This window comes from Cetorhinus maximus, chromosome 32 (assembly GCF_964194155.1).
Source record: "Cetorhinus maximus chromosome 32, sCetMax3.hap1.1, whole genome shotgun sequence".
Classification (NCBI taxonomy): Eukaryota; Metazoa; Chordata; class Chondrichthyes; order Lamniformes; family Cetorhinidae; genus Cetorhinus; species Cetorhinus maximus.
The window spans coordinates 14833119-14857441 of NC_135910.1; the positions used below are offsets into that span (position 1 = coordinate 14833119).

At 48.0% G+C, this 24323-nt stretch overlaps 1 protein-coding gene and 1 long non-coding RNA gene across 2 annotated transcripts in view; one reads left to right on the forward strand and one right to left on the reverse strand.

Annotated features, from left to right (window-relative positions):
• On the forward strand, window positions 1-21208 carry LOC144671435 (bone morphogenetic protein 4-like). Its single transcript, XM_078533343.1, has 4 exons — window positions 1-117; window positions 3872-3981; window positions 13417-13781; window positions 15773-21208. The coding sequence occupies exons 3-4, from the start codon at window positions 13424-13426 to the stop codon at window positions 16591-16593; spliced, it is 1179 nt and encodes a 392-aa protein (XP_078389469.1). The 5' UTR covers window positions 1-117; window positions 3872-3981; window positions 13417-13423; the 3' UTR covers window positions 16594-21208.
• The window catches only part of LOC144671440 (uncharacterized), a 39937-nt gene continuing 21495 nt past the window's right edge, over window positions 5882-24323 (reverse strand). The window contains exon 3 of the long non-coding RNA XR_013573936.1: window positions 5882-6779. This is a non-coding gene — a long non-coding RNA (uncharacterized LOC144671440). The remainder of the gene's footprint in view (window positions 6780-24323) is intronic.

Here is a 24323-nt window from a genome sequence, read left to right on the forward strand (position 1 = left end):
CTGCAATTAAACTTCCTGTATAGTGGCAAATGGAACAGTCTGAGAATCTGTGTGTGTGTGTGTGTTTGCTGCTGGGACATAATATCAGTGAGGACGAATTTGGGAATCCCACTGCAGGTTAGTCCGACTCATTTAACTTGTCTTTGGGGAGGTGAAGGGGTGGGTGGGCTGCAAGAGGAACCAGCACGTCCATTAGATCGAAGAGCGACGATAGTTCGGTGACTGGGCTGCACCGATCGTGGGTGGGGGGGGGGGCCCTGAGGAGTTGCGTCTGCCCTCGCTGAACTCCAGTCACCCATTGCGGTCTGGTGGGGAGGAAGGGGGCTGCGTTTTTTGCGCCGCGAACGTTCCCTCCTGCTTATCTATCTCGCTTAACCGCGACTCCATGTCACGGAGAGAAGCAAAACAGATGAGTCACCCCTCTTGAATGTTTTTGATTTTTTCTTTTTGGCTTCTGAAGGGGGTGAGATGGTGCATAACACGATTGGAATGTGCGGAATAAAGGACGGAAGTGGTAATTAACCAGGACAGGAAAGGTAGCATTGTGTGTCCCCTGCTCCCAGTTTGACTGAAAACTCTTCCACAAACAATAGGCTTGCCAGAAAAAGAATTCGGAATCGACCCATCGCGAGGTCCAAACACCCGCGGTGATATTATTGTGAACTTTCTTCCTGTGTTGGAATATTTTTGTTTTTGCTTTTCTCCACTCCGCTCTTGGAGAGGTTGCAATGCAACTTTCCATTACTCACCTCGCCCCCATCGATCGATCGATCGAAAAGTGCCAACCGAGACATTGAGAGTGTCGGCAGGGCATTTCCTTCATGGGATGTGGGTGTTGCTGGCAAGGCAAGGCCAGCATTTCTTGCCCATCCCTAATTGCCCCTTGAACCGATTGGTTTGCCATACTGTTTCAGAGGGGCAGTTAAGAGTCAACCACATGGCTGTGGGTCTGGAGTCACAAGTAGGCCAGACCGGGTAAGGACGGCAGATTTCCTTCCCCTAAAGGGGCAGCAGTGAACCAGGTGGGTTGTTACAACAATCGAGGGTAGTTGTCACAGTCACCATTACTGAGACTAGCTTTATATTCCAGATTTTATTAATTGGGTTTAAATTCCACCAACTGCAGTGATGGGATTTGAACTCACGTCCCCAGAGCAATTGCCTGGGCCTCTGGAATACTACACCAATGACCTTACCCCTATGCCATCATCTCCCCATTAATTTGGCTGTGAAGTGCATTGCAGTCTTATAGTGTCAGCTGTGGCTTGGTGGGTGGCACTTCTCACCTCTGAGTCAGACCTTTTGTGGGTTCAAGACCCACTCCAGAGGCTTGAGCACAAAAATCTAGGCTGGCGCTCCCAGTGCAGTACTGAGGGTGTGCTGCACTGTCGGAGGTGAGTCTTGCAGATGAGACGTTAAACTGAGACACTGTCGGTCCTCCCTGGATGGAAAAGATCCCATGGCACTATTTCGAAGAAGGGCAAGGGAGTTCTCCCCAGAGCCCTGGCCAATATTTATCCCTCAACCCAACATCACAAAAACAGATGATCTGGTCAGTATCATGTTGCTGTTCGTGGGAGCTTGCTGTGCGTGAATTGGCCGCCACATTTCAAAAGTACTTTGTTGGCTGTAAAGCGCTTTGGGACATCCTATGGTTGTGAAAGGTGCTATATAAATGCAATTCTTTCTTTTAGCCTCTGCACCCGCTCACTTTCCGATCCAGGTGAGGTGAGGTGGGGGGTGGGATGGTGGGGGCAGGGTGTGGATGTCATGGGGTCACTGGAGAGTGATCATTGTTGCTAGTTCTTTTCTCTCTTACTCAGGGTGTTGAGGCCCATTGTTTTGCCCTGGCTGATGTCAGCCAATCCAGGATCAAATGCACAATGTGTCTGTGTGATAATAACTCGCTAAAACACATGGCCGCTGAGGCGCTGGGGTAGACGGTGCGAGGTCATCAGAGAACAACAGCAACAAGAACTTGCATTTATATAGCACCTTTCGTGTGGTGAAACATCCCAAGTTGCCTCACAGCTGTGTAATCAGACAAAATTTGACACTGAGCCACATAAGCAGATATTAGGACAGGTGACCAAAAGCTTGGTCATAGAGTTAGGTTTTAGGATTGTCTTAAAAGGAGGCAAGAAAGAGACGGAGAGGTTTTGGGGGGGCGGGGGGCAATTCCAGAGCTTGGGGCCCAGCCAGCTGAAGGCACGGCCGCCAACGGTGAAGCGGTTAAAATTGAGAATGCTCGAAAGACCAGAACACACAGCGCACAGATATCTCGGAGTGTTGTGGGGCTGGAGGAGATTATGGAGATAGGGAGGGGTGAGGGCATGGATGGATTTGAAAATGCGGAGAATTTTAAAATCGAGGTGTTGCCGTACTGGGAGCCAGTGTAGGTCAGCAAGCAGAGGGGTAATGGGCCAACAGGATTTGGCACGAGTTACGGGCAGCAGAACTTTAAAATCTTAGCTTGGCGTGTCCCCTAAACTTGACTTCCCTGCTACTCTTCTCAACCTTGGCTGGTATCATGCACTCTGCAATCTTCACACTGGCTTCTCTCGCTATATGAAAGCACACTCAGCTGTTTGAAGCTCACTCCATGAAGGGAATGTGCGCGGGAGCTCGCCATTATGTCAGTCCTTGCGGCTCAAATCTCGGGGCACGCTGCATAACCTGAACTCCTCGGAGAGTTCAATCCCCTATGCGTCTGGAGCCAGAGGCTATGGGAATGGAGGGTCAGAACGAGGGGGACACAATCTTAAAATTTGAACCAGTCCATTCAGGGGTGATGTCAGGAAGTACTTCTTCACACAATGTGTAGGGGAAATTTAGAACCCTTTTTCCCCCCCCCCAAAAAAAAGTTTGGGGTCAACTGAAAATGTGAAAACTGAGATTGATGGATTTTTGTTGGATAAGAGTTACAGACCTTGACCAGTGGATTGAATTAAGATATAAATCAGTCATTATCTAATTGAATGGCAGAGCAGGCTTGAGGGGTTGAGTGGCCTCCTCCTGTGCCTAGGTAAGACCATTGAGAGATAGGAAGAAACAGGAGGAAAGGTTTGCATTTATATAGCGTCTCTCCCAACCAGCGGAGGTCTCAAAGCCTTTACAGCCTATGAAGTACTTTTGTGAAGTGTGGCCACTGGAGTAATGTAAGAATCAAATTGTTGAGGTACAAGAGCAGTCATGGTCTAAGTGAACAAGCTCGAGGGGTTGAATGGCCTCCTGCAGTTCCCTTGGCAAATTGGTTCCTCCCCCCCACCCCCCCTCCTTCTCTAACTCCAGCCCAGAGGGCTATTTTTCGGACAGTTTGGGGCACAGAAAGGAGGAGATTAAGATAAGCAGCCTTTTCAGGCTCCTTATGTGTGCCGGGGGGTCGCCCATCCTGGTGTATCCAGTCTGAGGTGCGTCCAAATCTGATTGCATATCGATTATATCAGATCCAGTCAATCAATCAATCAATCAGGTACATTGAACTGTCAATTTCCCCTCCAATATTTGATACAGTGTGTGGCTGAAATTGACCAGTGATTTGTGTCTGTGTTGGGGTGGGGAGGGGAGGGGGTGTTGTGTGTTTTCGGGTTATTTTTTTCTCTTGTTTTCCTAGGCATGTTTTTTTTGGATGATTGTGGAATTGTTGGCTGACCGCCACATGTGACATCAACGTCTGCTCAGATTAAGGCAGGAAGGTGCGTGAATGGGTTTAAATGGACTGGGGACCGAGAGAGAGAGGGAGAAACAGAGTTACAGTCTTCAAGAGGCATGGTGGAAAAGAAAAAACGATAACAGAAGGAAAAACGCGATAAAGGGAGAGTAATTTTTTTTTAAATTATTATTATTTTTTAAATCTTATTTGGCCTTAAAGAGAAGGAAAGTTGATGTGCCGGAAATAAATTGAACACACAGTAGAAGATACAGATAGCTCCTCGTCCTAGGGGAGTTTGAACCATGGAATCTCCACATCTGCGGAATTCAGTGAGTAAAACAACTTTTTTTTTCCTGGTAATTTTAAAATTGAATAGCTTTTTTTTGTTGTTGCTTCCCTTGTGCTTGTTCGCAACGCTTGAAGGCAAGTGTTCAGGGAAGAGGGGAAGGTGATGGGGTGACCTAGTTAGTAACTCTGCCTCCCAGACCTGTTCCCTTGGTGTCAGCTGTGGCTCAGTCCATAGCACCCTCGCCTTTGAATCAGAGGGTTGTGGGTTCATGTCCCACTCCCGGAAACCAAGAACTGCGATTGTACTCGAAAGAGTTGCAATCTGTGACTGTTGATAACTCGAAAGAGTTTCCCTTGTCCAACCAGTGCCCCAGTCTCTCCACTCTCCCCCCCCTCCACCAACCCTCCTCGCAGCACTGGGTCCAACTCTGTAACTGACAAGCAGAGACGGGCGAATGTCAGGAGCTGCCCTGCTTTAGCTGAATTTACCAACAAAAATGTGCATTCTATCTTCTCCAGTTCCAACCTCACCCTCTGCCCCTCGAGGCAGTGACTCCTCACTTGGCTGCAGATCCACCGGGCGCAAAGATCCCAGCCCAAACTGTATGCGAGTTTCGAGGAGATATTCGACTGTGGGGGGCATCACTGTAGGAGTTGCGAGCGGTTAGGAGCTAATTCTGATGCTTCCTGTAGCGCCTGTAAGGCTTGAGATTGGTTAACTCCGTACAGGCAGGATTAGATTTTTGGACTCTCGGCATCTTTCAGATTCACAGACCGTTTGAAGGGATGTGGAATTTTTAATTTCAGTCAAATGCCCCCAGTGAGGGAGTGCTGCTCTGTCAACATAAGAACATAAGAAATAGGAGCAGGAGTAGGCCATTCGGCCCCCTCAAGCCTACCCCGCTATTCAATAAGACCATGGCTGATCTGCCCCAGGCCTCAACTCCTCTTTCATGCCAGCCCCTCATAGCCCTCAACTCCCCGAAAAGCTGCCATCTTTCGAATGAGATGTTAAACTGAGGCCCCATCTGCCCTCTCGGGTGGATGTAACAGATCCCACGGCCACTATTTCGAAAAAGAGCGTGGGAGCTCTCCCCGGTGTCCTGGCCAATGTTGATCGCTCAGTCGAATATCACACAAAAAAAAAACATGATCTGATCAATTTTCTCATCACTGTTTCTGAGATCTTGCTGTGCGTAAATTGGCTGCCGGTTCCTACTTCAACTGTGCTTCAGAATGTTCTTCATGGATGTCCTGAGGTGAAAGGCGCTATCTGAATGCAAGTGTTTTGTTTTATAACCTAGGACCACATTGAAACTGCTCTAACAAGCACACTTGAGTTACAGGGCCTGTCTAACCAGTAACACTGGTTAAAAGGTTTTCGATGAAGTGGAAGTTTAAATTCGGGAGGCTGACCACTGGCTCAGTCAGTGAATGTCCCACCTAAAGGAGCACTAAGCCACAAAAAGGAGCAAACTGTGAAGTGCTACGCAACCCTGTGCTGATCTAGAGCTTAAGGTGCAATTACTGTCCCCAGCCCCATCCCCCTCAACATCCCCCAGGCCCAGGAGGATAAGATTCATTAGGTTCTTTTAGCCCTGCCTAGTTCCTTGATCAGCACCCCGTCCACCACCTTCAACACTCACTCTCTCCACCACCCAGTGGCTGCAGGTGTACCATCTACAAGATGCACTACCAAGCCTCCATCGACAGCACCTTCCAAACCCACAACCTCTACCACCTAGAAGGACAAGGGCAGCAGGGATGCACGGGAACATCATCACCTGCAAATTCCCCTCCAAGCCACACACCCTCCTGACTTAGAACTATATCGCCGCCGTTCCTTCACTATCGCTGGGTCAAAATCCTGGAACTCCCTCCCTAACAGCACTGTAGGTGTCCCTACTTTATCCGCAAAGGCTTTTGAGGCTCACCCTGAATCTCACATGAAGGTTGCCCACTTGGGGGCGGGGGGGGGGGGGGTTTCCAAGATTTGTGGAATTGTACCCCAGAAAGAGTCAGTGGTCTCGGGGGAGAAGAGGAGATGGATGGCTAATAAATGTCAATGTTGCTTTTCAATGTTACTTGTGGCTCTTCACTATTCCATTAACATTGGCACTGATTGTTCATAGGATGCCAGTGTTCACACAGTTCCTAAGTCAGTGCGTGATGTGTGCAAACACTGGAGATGCATTGGTGAGACTGCACCTGGACCACTGTGTACACTTTTGGTCTACTTAAGAAAGGCTACATTTGCATTGGAGGCAGTTCAGAGAAGGCTCACTAGGCTGATTCCTGAGACGAAGGAGCTTTTCTTCTGAGGAAAGGTTGAGTAGGTTGGGCTGATACTCGTATTGGAGTTTAGATGAATGAGAGGTGACCTTATTGGAGTGTATAAGATTCTGAGGGGGCTCGACAGGGTGGATGCTGAGAGGATGTTTCCCCTCGTGGGGGAATCTAGAACGAGGGGGCACAGTTTAAAGATTGGGGGGTCTCCCATTTAAGATGGAGATGAGGAATTTCTTCTCTCTGAGGGTCATTTAATCTTTGGAATTCTCTTCCCCAGTGAGCAGTGGTGGGGTCATTGAATATATTCAAGGCTGAGTTAGACAGATTTATGAGGGAGTCGAGGGTTATGGGGGACAGGCAGGAAAGTGGAGTTGAGGCCACGATCAAATCAGCCATGATCTTATTGAATGGCGAAGCAGGCTCGAGAGCCAAATGGCCTACTCCTCCTCCCATTTCTTACGCTCCTGTTGTCTGGTCCTACCCACAGTCGATTGGAAGGGGGGACGAAAGTGCTTCACATTCATGATCTGAACTCCCAAGAGAATTCCACCTTTAAAAAACAGAATGTGGAAATGTTATAACACATAAGATGCCTCATCTCTGTATCTAGAAATTGTACCCTTCCTTCTTTGTTCCCTTGCACTATTGGGAAGGATGTCAGGGCCTTGGAGAGGGTGCAGAGGAGATTTGCCAGAATGGTATCCCCATGGATGAGGGACTTCAGTTACGTAGAGGGACTGGAGAAGCTGCGATTGTTCTCTGTAGGGCAGAGAAGGTTACAGGGGGGGCACCTTTTCTGGCCTCTTGTGCATCCCTAATTTGAATTGTTCCGCAATTGTTGGCCGTGTTTTCAGCTGGCCTGGGCCCTGAGCTCTGAAATTCTCTCCCTAAACCTCAAATAATGAAGAGTTCTGATTGAGGAGATAGGGAGAAACGGTTTTCACTGGCAGAAGTGTTGGTAACCAGGGTCACGGACTTAAGATAATTGGCAAAAAAAACCCATGGGGAGGAAATGAACAGAAGTGTTTTTTTACACAGTGAGTTAAGATCTGGAATGCACTGCCTGAGAGGTGGAAGAAGATTTAATAGTAACTTTCAAAAGGGGAATTGGAGAAATAGTTGAAGAAAAGGAAACATTTGTAGGACTAAGAGGCAACGAGCAGGGCAAGAGAAATTAATTGGGTAGCTATTTCAAAGAGCTGGCATAGGCTCAATGGGCTGAATGGCCTCCTTAAGTGCTGTATGGAACACAATCCTGAGCCCTTGACTGTGTCTGGTCTGCAATCCACCCATTTCATTTGAAATCTTTGATTACTATTACCCATGTTTATCTGTGAGAGAGATTCAGCCCATTATCAGTTGTACTTGGTCTCTTTCAGTGATGTACCAAAGGGACAATTTAGCCATGCCTGTCAGATAGATTATAATCATCATCCAGTTTAGTCCTCTCCACATGCTAACTGCAAATCACATGCATGCACACTTTGCAGAGAGTCATACATAACATACATGACAGACACTATTTTCTCATGCCTGCCCAACAAATGATTTCTTTATAAAGCAGTCACTCGCACACGATGCACCTTCACCACCACCTTCTCAAGGGCAACTAGGGATGGGCAATAAATGCTAGCCAAGTCAGCGGTGGCTACATCCCATAAATGAATAAATGTTGCCCTTGCACAGTTTCATGAAGAGCAGCAGCCACCTCCTGAAGTGAACATGTTCAGTTGTCAGTACAGCTATTCCATGTTCTCTGAGGTAAGATTTGTTTGCTCAGATGTCCCGTGGCAAAGAAAGACTTGCATTTATATAACGCCTACCATGACCTCAAAAGTGCCCCTTACGGTCAGCGAAGAACTTTTTGGAGTGTAGTCACTGTTGTGATGCAGGAAATGTGACAGTCAATTTGTGCACAGCAAGATCCCACCAATAGCAATGTGATAACAACCAGGTAATCTGTGCTAATTTTCGTAATGTTGGCCGAGGGATAAATATTGGCCAGCACACCGAGGAGAACTCCCCTGCTCTTCTTTGAAATATTGGCCATTGGAGATTTTGTGTCCACCAGAGGGGGCAGCTGGGTTCTCAGTCTCACCTGAAAGAGGGCACCTTTGACAGTGCAGCTCTCCCTTAGTTTGGCTTAGGACCACAAACCAGGTCAAGGTCAACTCGCCGTTCAGGAGCCTAACAAGTACACAGTTAACACCTGTGTCCTCCACCACTAGTGTGCGCATGACAATCTGCATTTATATAGCGCCTTTAATGTAGTAAAACATCCCAAAGCGCTTTACAAAATTTGGCACCGAGCTACCTAAGGCGACATTAGGACAGGTGACTAAAGACTTAGTCAAAGAGGTTGGTGTTAAGGAGCGTCTTAAAGGAAGAGAGAGGGGTTTAGGGAGGGAATTCCAGGGTTAGGGGCCCAGGCAGCTGAAGGCATGCCCGCCAATGGCGGAGCGATGAAAAGCAGGGATGCTCAAGAGGCTGGAATTGGAGGAGTGCGGAGATCGAGACCAGTTGTAGGGCTGGAGGAGTTTAGAGGTAGGGAGGAGGGATAGCATGGATGGATTTGAAAACAAGGATGCGATCTATAAATTGAGGCGTACGCATGTGTAGTTCAGTGAGTACAGGGGGGTGAGACTTGGTGTCAGTTAAGATACAGGGCTTTGGATGAGCACAGATTTCCTGAGGATAGTGGATGCCAGCAGCTTATTTCTGCGAGAATGCTGCCCTATCCCTGTGATCGTACGTGCTTCGCGGTAGAGATATGATTTTTAAGAAAAACAAACGGATTTTTGCAGGAAATGGGAGAAGCTGACCTGGAATGATCTCGCTCACAAAATGAATGGAAGAGAAGCCAGCCAAATAACTGCACACAATCTGCTGTGCACTTTTTTTTTCAGATAGTGTAATTTTATTTTGCAACTTAAGGGACTGACCTTGAAGCTCTGTCTGCGGGAGAGGTGGAGGAGTGGGAGCGAGGAAGATGGGGAAGGTGGTGGAGGAGGGGGGGGGGGGAAGGAAGGAAGAGGGGGGATGGTGCGAGGGGAGGGGAGAAGGTGGGGGTGGTGGGAAAAGGGAAGGACAGAAAGGGGAAGATGGGGGAGGAGGAGAGGGGGCAGGAGGAGGAATAGGGTTTCGAGATTGGGTAAGGTGGGGGGAGGAGAGGAGATGGGAAAAGTCCCTTGCCCCAAGCAATAAGAAACTAATTCCCCAAAGAACCTAAGAACAGGAGAAGGCCATTCAGCCCCTCCAGCCTGTCCGCCATTCAATGGGATCATGGGTGATCTGCAACCCAACTACATATGGGCCACTGCCCCATATCCATTCATACCTTTGGTTAACAAAAATCTATCAATCTCAGATTTAAAATTAATCTGGCTCTAATTTTTAGACTCTGCCCCTTAGTTCCAGACTCCTCAACCGGCAGGAATAGTTGATCTCTATCTACCCTCTCTGTTCCCCTTAATTTCTTTGGAACTTCCTTCAAATCACCCCTTGACCTTCTAAATTCCAGGGAATACCACTCTAGATTGTGTCATCCTCTCCTCATCTGTAGGAAGTGGCAGCTTGGAGTGGAGTTACAGATACAGCCAGGAAGATGATATATGGCAGAGAGGTGATACCTTGGGGAAGGATGAGAATTCCTGAAGGAAGTGGCAGGGTTCTGCTAGGTCGTGTCAGTGGCGTTGTGTTATATGTTGATAAATGACCCCGAGGGCTGCTGACTGGTATGAAGGGATGGCCAGCACCTAACCAGGGAAGAATCAGAGACCCCAGCCAGCAACATAGAGGAAGCAACTGAGCTGCTTTTAAACGACATAGAACAAATAGCTCAAGAAACAGGCCATTCAGCCCAACTGCTCCCTGCTATCTTCACCTGAGCCACCTCCTCCAGCCCTACAACCCTCTGAAAACTCTGCATTCTTCCGATTCTGGTCTCTTGAGCACATCCAATTTTAATCATTTCATAAATACCTGGAAAAACTCAGCAGGTCTGGCAGCATCAGTGGAGAGGAGCAAAGTTGACGTTTAGAGTCCTCATGAGGACTCGAAACGTCAACTTTGCTCCTCTCCACCGATGCTGCCAGACCTGCTGAGTTTTTCCAGGTATTTCTGTTTTTGTTTTGGATTTCCAGCATCCGCAGTTTTTTGTTTTTATCTCTGTATTTAATCATTTCATCATTGGTCTTCAGCTGCCTAAGCCCTAAGCTCTGAAATTCCCTCCCTATACCTCTCCACCCCTCCTTCTCTCTCTCTCTCTCTCTCTCTCTCTCTCTCTCACTCATCCTTTATATCTTAATATCTCCTCCTGTGACTTGGTATCAAGTGTTGTTGGAAAACACTCCTCTGGACATTTTACTACAGTATTAATGCAAGTTGTGGTTGTGGTAGATTCCAGTAGATATAACTCTCACCTAAACTTGGCTCTGATAGGGGATAGCCCATAAGACAGATTTATTAGGACCTTTGACCACTGTAAGGTACATTTCAAAATTATGTTGGGAATCTGAACATGGGCTTTGAGCTTCCACAAATGGATCTCCTCAGCCTCTCTCCCTTGGGCAAACATCATCCTGCGGCCACTGGCACTGATCTCCTGAGGGAAGGCAGAAAAAGCTCCTGTCTGGACTTTGCTGGAAAACTCTTGAATCCCAACTCCCATTGCTACAATCTCTCGCCACAACCACACAGAAGTAAATGTGCAATGGTGTTAAGGAGAAAAGACACCATTCCACAAATAAAATATAGAACGAATAGACTGAGGCAGCCCAATCCCCTACTTTACAAAACTCATAAATATAATGCAAATGATTGAGAATTTAATGAAACTCAGCCTGGCCACATGTGCTCTATGGACTTTAATACAAAATGCAGAAAGCAGCAGGACCTTTTATTTGTATTCTGTAAATTAAGGAGACCTCCATTTTGCAATGTAATTATTTGTATATTGAAATGTTTGTACTTGTGCAACTCTTTTCTTCTTTTTCTTTTTTTAAATTTTAATTGTCTATAATTATGTTATGAATTACGATTACTTGTTTTATTTGTATCATCATCACAATCCAGTACCTGCTGCTGGGGTGATTTTTCAATAAACCAATTATCTATCGATTCCTCCATTGCTGGAGATGCATTGGGACATTCATCTGTGGAATTTTGGTGCCCGGTGACTTTAAAAGGCCAAACTCAAAGCAGTGAAAGAAAGATTTGTATAGCGCCTTTCATGACCACTGGACATCTCAAAGCGCTCTACAGCTGATGAAGTACTTGTTGAAGCCTAGTCACTGTTGTAATGTAGGGAATGCAGCAGCCACGCTCCCACAAACATCAATGTGATAGTGGCCTGCCAATCTTCCCGTGAATATTGTCGAGTAGGACTAACTTAGCCAAAAGACAGCATCGGTGGCAGTGCAGCACTTTTTCAGTATCTACCTGGGACCAGCCTGGATTTCGGGAGTGGGGCTTGAATCCGAGCTGCAGAGCTGACAAACAGACCATCGCTAACCTGTCTGAGCATCGGGCAGTCGAGCTGTAACTTTAGTACATGAGAAAGTGATGAAAGGTATATTTGAAGGACGTGCAGGCTTCTTGCCCAGATATCTCGACTGACCATGAATTCGGTCCAGGATTGCCGGAGCTGCCAGACAGTGCTAATGCTCAAGGCCAGCAGGATTCGTGAGGCAGGCCCCGGGCTGCCAACTGTGAGTAAATGTATTTCTGGAGGCTTCATCATGTGACTTGCCTCCAAGCCATTAGTCGGCCAACACAATCCATCCTTGTGACGTACAGCCTCCCTACGCCAATAGGAAAGCGAAAAGACTCATTACCCAATTGGATAATGCTTGACTGTCAGCCAAACAGCCTTTCTCCCCCCGCCTCCATTTTCAATATTTCATATCCAGTAAAGTGAAATGTTCAATGAAAATGTTTTAATGCCCCGGTGATTTTTTTCCAACGTTGTACACAGCAGTGTGTCCTGGACATTGATCTTCAATCCCTGGAGACTCCATGCCAATCCTGGAGGGTTGCCAACCCAATGCAGGCCCAAGCTTGAGTGCGGCCTACCCTCCCTGGGCCCTGTGCCGTGTCTCTGGCCGTATGATCTTGACTACCCTAAACTCTGAGCTCACCTCGATGATGAGAGAGGGTTGGGAATGAATGCGAGGGAGGGTTTTAGAAGAAGTTAATTGTAACAGATGGATTGCTTAAGGGATGGGTCTCTGGGGGTAGGCCTTGATTAAGATACTAAGGCTGTGCATGCACCCTTCCCCCAACCCCCACCCCTTGTACAAGTGCCCCTTGCTCAGCTTGATAGCCACAGCTCAGTGGGTAGCCTCTCAATCAGATGGTTGTGGGTTCAAGTCCCACTTCGGAGACTTGAGCACCATAAGGCTGACACCCCAGTGCAGTACTGAAGCAGTGCTGCAACCGGAGGTGCTGTCTTGCAGATGAGATGTCTGCCATCTCAGGTGGACATAAAAGATCCCCCATTTTGTAGAAGAGCAGCTAGAGGACTTATTGTGGTGTCCTGGCCAAAATTTATCCCTCAATCAACATCACAAAGAACAGATTATCCAGTCATTGTCACATTATCGTTTGTGGGAGCTTGCTGTGCACAAATTTTTTTTTTAAATTTTCGTTCATGGGATGTGGACGTCACTGGCTGGGCCAGCATTTATTGCCCATCCCTAATTGCCCTGGTTCAGAGGGCATTTAAGAGCCAACCACATCGTTGTGGGTCTGGAGTCACATGTAGGCCAGACCGGGTAAGGACAGCAGATTTCCCTCCCTAAAGGGACATCAGTGAACCGGATGGGTTTTTACATCAATCGGCAATGGTTTCATGGTCATCATCAGACTTTTAATTCCAGATTATTATCGGATTCAAATTTCACCATCTACTGTGGTGGGATTTGAACCCAGGTCCCCAGAAAACTACCATGGGTCTCTGGAACACTAGCCCAGTGATAATACCATTTATTGCAATGTTTCCTACAATACAACACTTTAAAAGTACCTCATTGGCTGTGAAGCGCTTGGGGGCATCCTGTGGCTATGAAAGGCGCTATATAAATGCAAGTCTTTCTCTAGATGAAAGGGTTGCTGTCATGGGGGCAGTTGTGGTCAAGCTTGTTCCCTTCTATCGCGTGCTAACCCAACTGTTGACTCTTGCCTCCCAGCTCCACCATGCTCCCTGCTAGTTTTCTACAGATGGTCGTGCTGTGTGCCCGGGTCCTGCTGGCTGGTGAAGCCAGCTTGTACTCTGAGGGAGGGAGGAGAGCGTCACCGAGTGCAAGTCGGACGGAAGGTGCCTCCCGCTCATCGCCTGACCCGGAGCTGGTCCACACCCTCCGCCGGACTCTGCTGAGCAGATTGGGCCTGAGCCGACTCCCCAAGCCCAGCTCCGCCGTTGTCATCCCTCAGTACATGCGTGACCTGTACCACTTTCACACCGGCGCTTACGATCACATCCAGGATTCCGGCTTCACCTTCTCGGAGAGACACACGCGGGACGCCAACACGGTCCGCAGCTTCCATCACCTGGGTGAGTGTGGCTCCTGGAGCTGGAGGGGAGAGGTTTGGCCGTGTACCGAAGAATCCTAACTCTCAGCCTGCTTTTTCCCTTTCGGAGGCTGGTGTGCTGGTTTTTTGGAGGGTAAGCCCATTGCTTGGGGGGAACCCGCTTTTTTTTTAATCCCCCAATATTTTTCCCCGTCTCTCCTGCTCGCCCAGACTCCATAACCTGCAAACTCTGCCACCCACAAGAGCAGCAAGTGAACGAGAACACCATCACCCATAAACTCCCTTTTGAGACGCATGACATTCCCCTTTACTCTTTCGTTAGATGTGGGCGTCGCTGGCAAGGCCAGCATGTGTTGCCCATCCCTAATTGCCCTCGAACTGAGTGGCTTGCTAAGCCATTTCAGAGGGGCAGTTAAGAGTCAAAGCAGTGGTGAAAGGTGCTATAGAAATGCACGTCTTATAGGTTTGATCGATGCAGATCTGGCACAGTGTAGAGGAGGCTTCATTCTGTATCTAACCTCTGCCACACAGGACTTGGTCAATGGCTAATTTCAAGTCTGCGATTGAGAGATTTTTGTTAGGCAATGGTATTAAAGGTTATGGAACCAAGGACAGTAGGAAGAGTTAAAGTACAGCTTAGCCCATAATCTAATTGAATGGCAGAACAGGGTCAAGGGGCTGAATGGCCTCCTCCTATTCCTATGTTCCTAAATCCTACAACCTTCCAAAATGTCTCAGCTCCCTTAGTTCTGCCTCTTGCACATCCAATCTCCCCACTGTTGGCTGATGTGCCTTCATCTGTCGGAGCCCTAAGCTCTTGAATTCCCTCCAGAAACCTCTCCAATGCTCCTTTGACAACACCTTCCAAAACCAAAACCTCTACCGCCTCGGAGGACAAGGGCAGCAGACACGTGGGAACACCACCACCACCTCCGATTTCCCCTCCAAGTCACTCACCATCCCGACTTGGAAATATATCGGCCGTTCCTTCACTGTCGCTGGGTCAAAATCCTGGAACTCCCTCCCTAACCGCACTGTGGGTGTACCTACACCATAGGGACTGCAGCGGTTCGAGAAGGCAGCTCACCGCCACCTTCTGAAAGGCAATTAGGGATGGGCAATAAATGCTGGCCCAGCCAGCGAAGCCCTATGTCCCGTGAAATAATTTTTAAAATGATGGAACAGAGGTTTTTGTTGCTCTGGATGTCTTATTATTAACCCCTATCGTCTTATAATTAACCCCTATCGTCTTATTATTAACCCCTATCGTCTTATTATTAACCCCTATCGTCTTATAATTAACCCCTATCGTCTTATTATTAACCCCTATCGTCTTATTATTAACCCCTATCGTCTTATAATTAACCCCTATCGTCCTATTATTAACCCCTATCGTCTTATTATTAACCCCTATCGTCTTATTATTAACCCCTATCGTCTTATAATTAACCCCTATCGTCTTATTATTAACCCCTATCGTCTTATAATTAACCCCTATCGTCTTATTATTAACCCCTATCGTCTTATAATTAACCCCTATCGTCGTCTTATTAACCCCTATCGTCTTATAATTAACCCCTATCGTCTTATTATTAACCCCTATCGTCTTATTATTAACCCCTATCGTCTTATAATGAACCCCTATCGTCTTATAATTAACCCCTATCGTCTTATAATTAACCCCTATCGTCTTATTATTAACCCCTATCGTCTTATTATTAACCCCTATCGTCTTATAATTAACCCCTATCGTCTTATAATTAACCCCTATCGTTTTATAATTAACCCCTATCGTCTTATTATTAACCCCTATCGTCTTATAATTAACCCCTATCGTCTTATAATTAACCCCTATCGTCTTATTATTAACCCCTATCGTCTTATAATTAACCCCTATCGTCTTATAATTAACCCCTATCGTCTTATTATTAACCCCTATCGTCTTATAATTAACCCCTATCATCTTATTATTGACCCCTATCGGAATTTCCTTTTTATTGTGTGTTTTGACAGAATACTTCCAGGAGGTCCCCCATTCCAAGGGAGGAAATTTCCACCAGATTGTCTTCAACCTGACCAACATTCCAGACCACGAGCAAGTCACTTCGGCCGAGCTGCGGTTATTCAGGGAAGCCAGCGGTGGAGCCCGTGCTGGGCTGGAGGCAGTGGCCGTGTATGAGCTCTTGGGGCCCCTGGGCAGCAGGACGGGGCGCCAGCTGCTGGGAAGGAGGCTTTCGCCCACCAACCAGACCCAGTGGGAGAGCTTCGACGTGGGCTCGGCCGTGGAGAACTCCCGGAGGGGCCGCGCGGGCCTGGTCGCCTTCCTGATCGAGCTGCGCCGCGGCGAGCCGCCGCCCGGCCAGCGGAGGGTCAGCCGGTCGCTGCCGGGGGAGGCGGGCGGCTGGCCGCGCCAGAGGCCGCTCCTGGTCACCTACGGCCGGGACGGCAGCGGGAGGGCCCTGGGCGCCAGGGGCAAGCGGCACGGCGGGAGGCAGCGGGCGCGGCAGAGGAGCCGGGGGCGAAACCGCTGCCGGAGGCGGCCGCTCTACGTGGACTTCGAGAGGGTGGGCTGGACAGAGTGGATCATTGCCCCCCGCGGCTACAACGCCTTCTACTGCCAGGGGGAGTGCCGCTTCCCCCTGGCAGACCACATGAACTCCTCCAGCCACGCCATCGTGCAGACGCTGGTGAACTCCGTCAACGTGAACATTCCCAAGGCTTGCTGTGTGCCCACCGAGCTGAGCCCTGTGGCCATGCTCTACTTGGACGACCACGAGAGGGTGGTCCTTAAGAATTACCAGGAGATGGCTGTCGAAGGCTGTGGCTGCCGCTGAGAACCCCCACCTCGAGGGCAGGGGGTCTTCGTTTTTTTTAATTAAAAATTCCCTCGAGTGAGACGAGATGGACTCTGCCACCGGGAACGCTGAGACTCTTGGACATTCACCCAGAGCACTCCCTCTCGACGACACCTCACCTCACCTCACAGGAGTCTCCATGTTCTTGCCGGAATGGGGAACCCCTCCTTGCCTCCAAGATGAGACCGCAGCTCGGCTGCATGTTTTCCACCCCCCCCGCCCTGCCATTGGAGGACAGACTCGCATTTATATAGCGCCTTTCATGACGGCGGGGACGTCCCGAAGCACTTTTCAGCCAATTGAGCGTTTTTCGAAAGCGCAATCACGACAGCCAAAATTGTGCACAGCAAGATCCCACAAACGCCGGCGCGATTTTGGCCAAGATAATCTTTCTTTGTCGATTTGAGGGATAAATATTGGCCCAGAACACCGGGGGGAACACCCTCCCCACCCCTCAACCAACCCCCAATCCAAGATCTTCTTTGGAATAGTGGCTATGGGATCTTTTTACGTCCACCTGAGAGGGCAGACAGGGCCTCGGCTTAACGTCTCATCCGAAAGATGACGCCTCCGACAGTGCTGCGATCCCTCAGTACTGCACTGAGAGTGTCAGCCTGACTTTTGTGCTCAAGTCAATGGACTAGGTGAATGCCAGAAATTAAAAACGCTTGTGTTGCTTTTAAAATAAATAAGGAATTGAGTGCACATTCAGACATTGTGAAAGGTGATTTGAATTTCGCTGTGGTCTTTATTCAGCGCATGTTTACGGGTGCTTTCTGCCCTGGAAGCATTGGCTAATAGCCCATCCTTAGTTTGAGCAGTGCATGCAAGCCAAGATGGGGAATGACAGCAAACTATTTGACTGTAGGAGCATCACATCCAAGACTGATCTTGTCCTGATGAAGCCCTTCAAACTTTCCAGCAGAGGTGGTCACTGGGTGGACACCTCGTTAGGGGGGGGTGGAACCAGGCAAATTTCACCCCCCCCCTCCCATTCCGCTTCCTTGCCATAGGGATTCAGAATCCAACTATAGCAAACCACCCCCCCCCCCCCCCCCACCCCCCCTCACTGCTGTCCAGTCTGCAGATAACTGATTAGGTAGTCTAGGAACTGAACCAGTGGCCTTCTTGTAGGCTAACAGACAGAGCTAATGCTTCCATTTTTGTCGATTTTTTTCTTTCATAGTTGAGCTGCTTTTTATTCTTTAATGGGATGTGGGTGTCGCTAGCTAGGCCAGCATTTGGTGCCCATCCCTAATTACCCTTGAGAAGGTGGTGGTGAGCTGCTGCCTTGAATCACTGCAGTCCACGTGGTGTAGGTACACCCACAGTTCTGTTAGGGATGGGGGTTCCAGGATTTTGACCCAGCGACAGTGAAGGAACCAAGTCAGGATGGTGAGTGGTTTGGAGGGGAGCTTGCAGGTGGTGGTGTTCCCATGTGTCTGCTGCCCTTGTCCTTCTAGGTGGTAGAGGTTGAGTTTGGAAGGCGCTGTCGAAGGAGTCTTGGTGAGCTGTTGCAGTGCATCTTGTAGATGATACACTCTGTCCTCACACTCCCATACACAAACTAACAATCATAGATCTCAACACGCAAACAGAAAGAATTGCATATATAAAGCACCCCTCTACTAGCCTAGGACTAAGGGGAGTGGTCTACAAAATTAGAACCAGACCTTTCAGGAGTGAAATTAGGAAACATTTCTACACACACAGGGTGAGACAAGTTTGGAACTCTCTTCAGCAAATGGCAATTGATGCTCGAGCGATTGGTATAAAATGAACAAAAGGTTAGGTCGCAGATCAGCCATGATCTCAATGAATGGAGGTGGAACAGGCTCGAGGGGCTCAATGGCCTCCGCTTGTTCCTACAACCTCGGGACATCCTGAAACGCTTTATGAAATGGGGTCACTATTATGATGTAGATAACAGCCGGTTTCATGGCTTCATGCACAGTTACCCATACACACGCTCTAGTGAACGGACACACTCGTGTCAGCATGCAGTTGTGCAAAACACTCCACTCGCGAATGCATTTTTAAAAAAAAATTAATTCCTGGGATGTGGGCATTGCTGGCAAGGCCGGCATTTGTTGCCCACCCCGAGTTGCCCCTTGAGAAGCCGATGGCGAGCTGCTTTGAGCCACAGGGTAGGGAGGGGTTTTTGTGCGATGATCAGTAGGCCCCTTCAGAGGTGCAGTTGAGAGTCATCTCGGTTGGTGTCGAATGAAAACAGAGAACACTGGAAACACTCAGCTGCTTATGGTAGCATCTGTGGGAAGAAACAGAGTTAATGTTTCAGGTCTGAGACTTTTGATCAGGTTGGGGTAGGGTCTGGAGTCACACATAGGCCAGACCAGGTAAGGGTGGCAGATTTCCTTCCTAAAGGACAACAGTGAATCAGACGGAGTTTTATGATAGTCCCTCAGCTCATGATCACTTTTACTGAGACACGTTCTCTGGTTTAATCGTCCGAGTTACTGATTACTAGTCCAGAGCAGAACGCTCTTGGGAATAAATGTGTGCATTCAGAGTTCTAGATGAGTTAATCACATGCAGGAAAGCCCTTTCAATCTGAAAGAGCCCTATGGAGGGGTACTGATCTCCAATAGCATAATAATAGGATACTGATGCATGTTATCCCCAACAGCACAATAGATCAAGGATGATTTGCACGATTTATTGATTAGTTTTCTATGACTGTAGATATGTTACCAACTGTATTAATATTTAATCCTTCTTTGGTAAATACCTTTTGGTGTGCATCATAGAACGATGCAACAGAGAGTCTTACATAGAATTTACAGCACAGAGACAGACCATCTGCTCCATGCTGGTGTTTTATGGTCCTCATGAGCCTCCTCCAACCCATCTTCATCTCCCCCTATCAGCATATCCTAAGCTTCTGTCCCTTACTCCCTCATATGTTTATCTAATGTTTATCTAACTTTCCTTGAAATGCATCTTCGCTATTTGCCTCAGCCACTCCGAGTTCCGCATTCTCGCCGCTCTCTGGGTAAAGACGTTTCTCCTGAATTCCCTGCCGGATGTATAAGTGGCTATCTTCTGGTTATCGCCCCCTAGTTCAGATCTGCCCCACAATCATGGTTGAAATGTGAAATATTATCAGTGCAGACTCCAAAATGGGTAGGGCACCATGTAGGGCGATTGGTAAAGTATCACGTGACTCACTGTGCAATGGTGTCCCAATAAGTGGGAATATTAGGAAAGGCGGTTTGAGTGTAGTGGGGTTTTCCCATTCGTAAGATTGTTGTTGCTTTTAATAATACATTTGTATAGCGCCTTGTTGCGTGGAGAGGTCTCGGAACTTCCTACAGCGAGTCCCACCCCTTCTCTCACTTGGAATGAAATGAGGTGCTCCTTGCAGGTTGTCAGTCCCCTCTGGTGTCCAGGAACTCATCGCACCGGTTAGAGGGGTTGGCACTGGGCTATATATCAACTGGAGCAAATCATAGAATCAGAAAATGGTTACAAGCACAGAAAGGGGCCATTCGGCCTGTCACACCTGTGCTGGCCCTCTGAAGGAGCCTAGTCCCGCTCCCCTGCCTTTTCCCTGCGGCCCTGCAAGTTTTTCCTTTCCCTTTTCAGATGATAATTCAATTCCCTTGGCAGGGTTTAATCCCTGCTCTGTTACTTCCTCTTATATGGCCCCCTCCACCACAGAGCCACTGCAGATGGGCCTGGAGAAAACATTAGGCAGACGCTAACCAGGAACTCTAGGGAGAGGGTGGGGGCCATTCAACCTGCTGAGGCTGTTCTGTCATTCAATTATCTGTACCAAAATTCCTCTCTCTGCCTTTGCTCCATCCCCCCACCCCCGACATCCTAAACAAAATCTATCGATCGCAGTCTTGGAACTTTCAGTCGGCCCCCAACATCCATAGCGTTTTGGGGAAGAGAGTTCTAGATTTCCTCTACGCTTTGTACTTCCTGACATCACTCCTGATTGGCCTGGCTCTAATATTAAGGTCATGCCTCCTTGTTGTGGGATCCCTCCACCAGAGGGGATAGTTTTTCCATACTGTTACTGAAAGAATGTCATCCTGTTGCATTTTCGCTGCACCCACTTTCGGAGCCAATATACCCTCCCTGAGGTGCGATGCCCGAGAACTGAACTCGGGGTTCCAGATGGGGTTCGACTGAGGCTTTTCCTTTTTTTTTCTGGATTTTTTTTTGGAAAGTGCACCCCGGATGAGGGCGGGATTGGGCTTCGCTGTGATGCCTCTGCAGTCAAATAGCCAGCTGATGCACGTTAACTGATCCAATGTGGTGAAAAATGGGAACAGATACCTGTACCCGTGGGGCCATCTTAAAATGCTGTTGAGAAAGGACATTGCCATCTGTCCTCCGCCTCTTTCAGGTGGGCATCACTGTTGGGGGGGAGGGGAATCCAAGATCTTTGCTACTGGTATTCCCTGACAGGAAAACACCAGTGGCTTTCATCTCAGCCATAGTGCTATGGTCACCAACCAATGTGGACACAACTTTCAAATCCTGTTTCTTTTCTCTCTGTTGTGTTAAGGGCCGTTTCTGCTGGCTTCTGAGTTTTGAATTATTAAAGTCTACACTGACCTAAGCTGATCTTGAGTATGTGTCATTTCATACCCCTCTGCCCAGGAAAAACACAACACTGGGAAACACAATTGTTCTTAGTGCTGCTCCTTGTGGGTATCCTTGGTTTCCTCCTGTTAATGTTTCTTTTGTTGGTTCTCTCTCTCTCTCTTTCTTTACCTGTCTCTCCCTTTCTCTGTCTCTTTTCCTTTTCCACTTTCTTTTTTTCTCTCTCTCTTTTCTCCCTCTTTGCCTCTTATTCTCTCTCTCTCTTTCTCCCCCTCTTTCCCTTTTGATGTTTCCTTGACCCCCCTCTCTCCTCTCCCTTACCCTCTCTCCTTCTCTCCCTTTCCCTTTCTCTGACCCGTTCCATCTTCATTCTTTTCACCTTCCCTTTTTTTGCAATCTCCTCTGTTTTTCTCAGTCTGTGTTGTACCATAATGGGCCTGGGGTCCCACTCATTGTTCTTGTTCCCCCTACAGAAGGAGCTAGAGGTTCAGGAATCTCCCTGACCCCCTCCCCCTTCCCCCCTCCACCCCCACCCCCAAACCCTAGTGCTGTATTGTGAGTTCCTTTACCCCACTTCCACCTCACGCCAGTGTTCCCTTACCTCATTCATCAATCCTGTTTACTTTGGTGTCTTACTTTCCTTGCATCTCTCTCTTTTACTCCCTCTTGTTACTCTCTCAATGTGTCTGTTAGTCTGTGTTTCTGTCATTTTTCACTCTCCCTCTCTCCTGCTTGTCTCTCTTTCCCTCTGCCTCTCTTGTTACTCCCTCATTACACGCTCTCTGTTTCATTTACTCCCATTACTCTCTCTCTGCATTTCTGTCACTCCTTTGTTACTCTCAGCCTGTCTCTGTCACTCCTGCTTAATTCTCTCCCTGCATCTGTTATTCCCTCATTATTCTCTCCCTGTCTGCTTGTTACTCCTTGTTCTCTCCCTGCGTCTGTAGCTCCTTTGTTAATCTCGCCCGTTACCCTCTTGTTACTCTGTCTCTGCGTCTCTGTTACTCCCTTATTACTCTCTCCCTGTCTTGGTTACTCCCTCATTCCCCTGTCTCTGTGTTTCTGCCACTCCTTTGTTATTCTGTCTCCGTCACTCCCTCGCTATTCTCTCCATGTCTGTTACTGCCTCATTACTCTCTCCCTGCATCTGTTACTCTTTTGTTCTCACCATGTGTCTTTGTTACTCCCTGGTTACTCTCTCCCTGCATCTGTTACTCCTTTGTTAATTTCTCCTTGCCTTTCTGTTACTCCCTCGTTACACTCTCCCTACATCTATCAGGTGCTGACTGATTTGCGCTGGGAACCGAGCACTTTCAGCAGAAAGTCCTTGGGAATCCATATTAAATAATGGATCAAGCTTAATCCATTTTGGAAACCTTCCTCATGAATAGGAAAAACGAGAAGTCCCCAGGAGGTGCGTGAGTCAGGGTTGTCTCTGCGAGAAGGGTTAAAAAGGCCTGCTCTACCAGTGGTTCAGCACCATAAACTCTCTCTCGCTCGCTCTCCCAACTGCGGGAGCTGTAAGGGGCAGTGTGTTCCTCTGGGCTTCAGATGCAACCGTGCGGAAACCACTCCCAGCACCCAAGTGAAAGCTCGGTCCAACTGCAGGAGCCGATGCATGGTGTGCTCGCTGATCAAGGCTTTCGCTGAGGCTCTGTCTGCCTGCCTGCAGCTACTCCTACCAGGAGGTCTGCTGCCATGTTATGTCATGATCGTCTGTCATGCACCATCTCCACACATCCACTGCAGCTCGTCTGCAACCGCTCTGTCACATCCATCATCCGACTACTCCTAGGTCGACCCCTCTCTTTGCTGCTCTCCACTTTGCCCTCCTGGAGAATCTCTGAGGGGCGATGGAATAACATGTAATTTCTCCTAGGCTCCACCACCCACCGAGTGCAAAACTAAATATCGTTCTCCCAGCTGCATTGAAGGAAGTGATTTTGAGAAGTCATGATGGAATTAATTCAGAAAATTCTGAAACCTTAGAAATTAACCAGTGATTGCTAAATCAACAATTGGATTAACTAGTGATAACGAAATCAAAATATTCGATTAGCTAGCAATCACTAAAGGATTAGATTTACCAGCAGTGGTTAAATCAATAAATACGCAATCAAAATATTAGATTAACTAGCAATCACTAAATCAGAGGATACAGGAGTATTATAACATGAAATGTGCACTGAATTATTCAGCCCTAAAGGCAGAGTTTTCTTTAATGAGGCCAGTTCTTTAAGGCTAGCAATTCCAATGGTTGTTGGTCTTTGGTAATGAATTACTGTTAATTCCATTGCTTAGGGATTTTTATAGGTTGGCGGCGAATGCTTGCAAATTCTTGACTCCAGGTTAGGGAAACCAGGGGGGAGATTACCAGCCTCCCTTTATACTTTATCTTTTCCAGTGGTAGTTTCCCTGTCTGCTCAGTTGCAATGTGTTGCTGTTTTGTGAATGTAATATTTGAACTAATTAAGATGCACGAGTGACAACACGGTGACAAGGCTGAGGTATGATGAACCTTCCCTGGACAGGTTGGACCAAGTACAGGCAAGTGTGAATCAAACAAACCATGACACTGAGTGAGGTACGGAGACGCTAGGACAAGTGGCCAAACGCTTGGTCAAAGAGTTGGTTTTAAGAACGCCTATTTCCACCTCTGTAACATCGCCCGACTTTGCCTTGTCTCAGCTCATCTTCCACTGAAACTCTCATTCATGCCTTCATTACCTCTAGACTCGGCTATATCAATGCACTCCTGGCTGGTCTGCTACATTCCACCGTCCATAAACCTGAGGTCATCCAAAACTCTTCAGCCTGTGTCTTCACTCACATAAAATCCCATTCCCCTATCACCCCTGTGCTCGCTGACCTACATTGGCTCCCGGTCAAGTAACATCTTGATTGTAAAATTCTCATCCTTGCCTCCAAATCCTTCCATGGCCCTGTCCCTCTCCATAGCTGTAATCTCCTCTAGCCTTCCGAGATATCTGCGCTCCTCTAATTTTGGCCTCTTGTGCATTCCCAATTTTAATCGCTCTGCCATTGGCGGCTGTGTCTTCAGCTGCCTGGGCTCTGAGGTCTTGAATTCCCTCCCCAAACCTCTCCAGCTCCCTACCTAGCTTTCCTCCTTT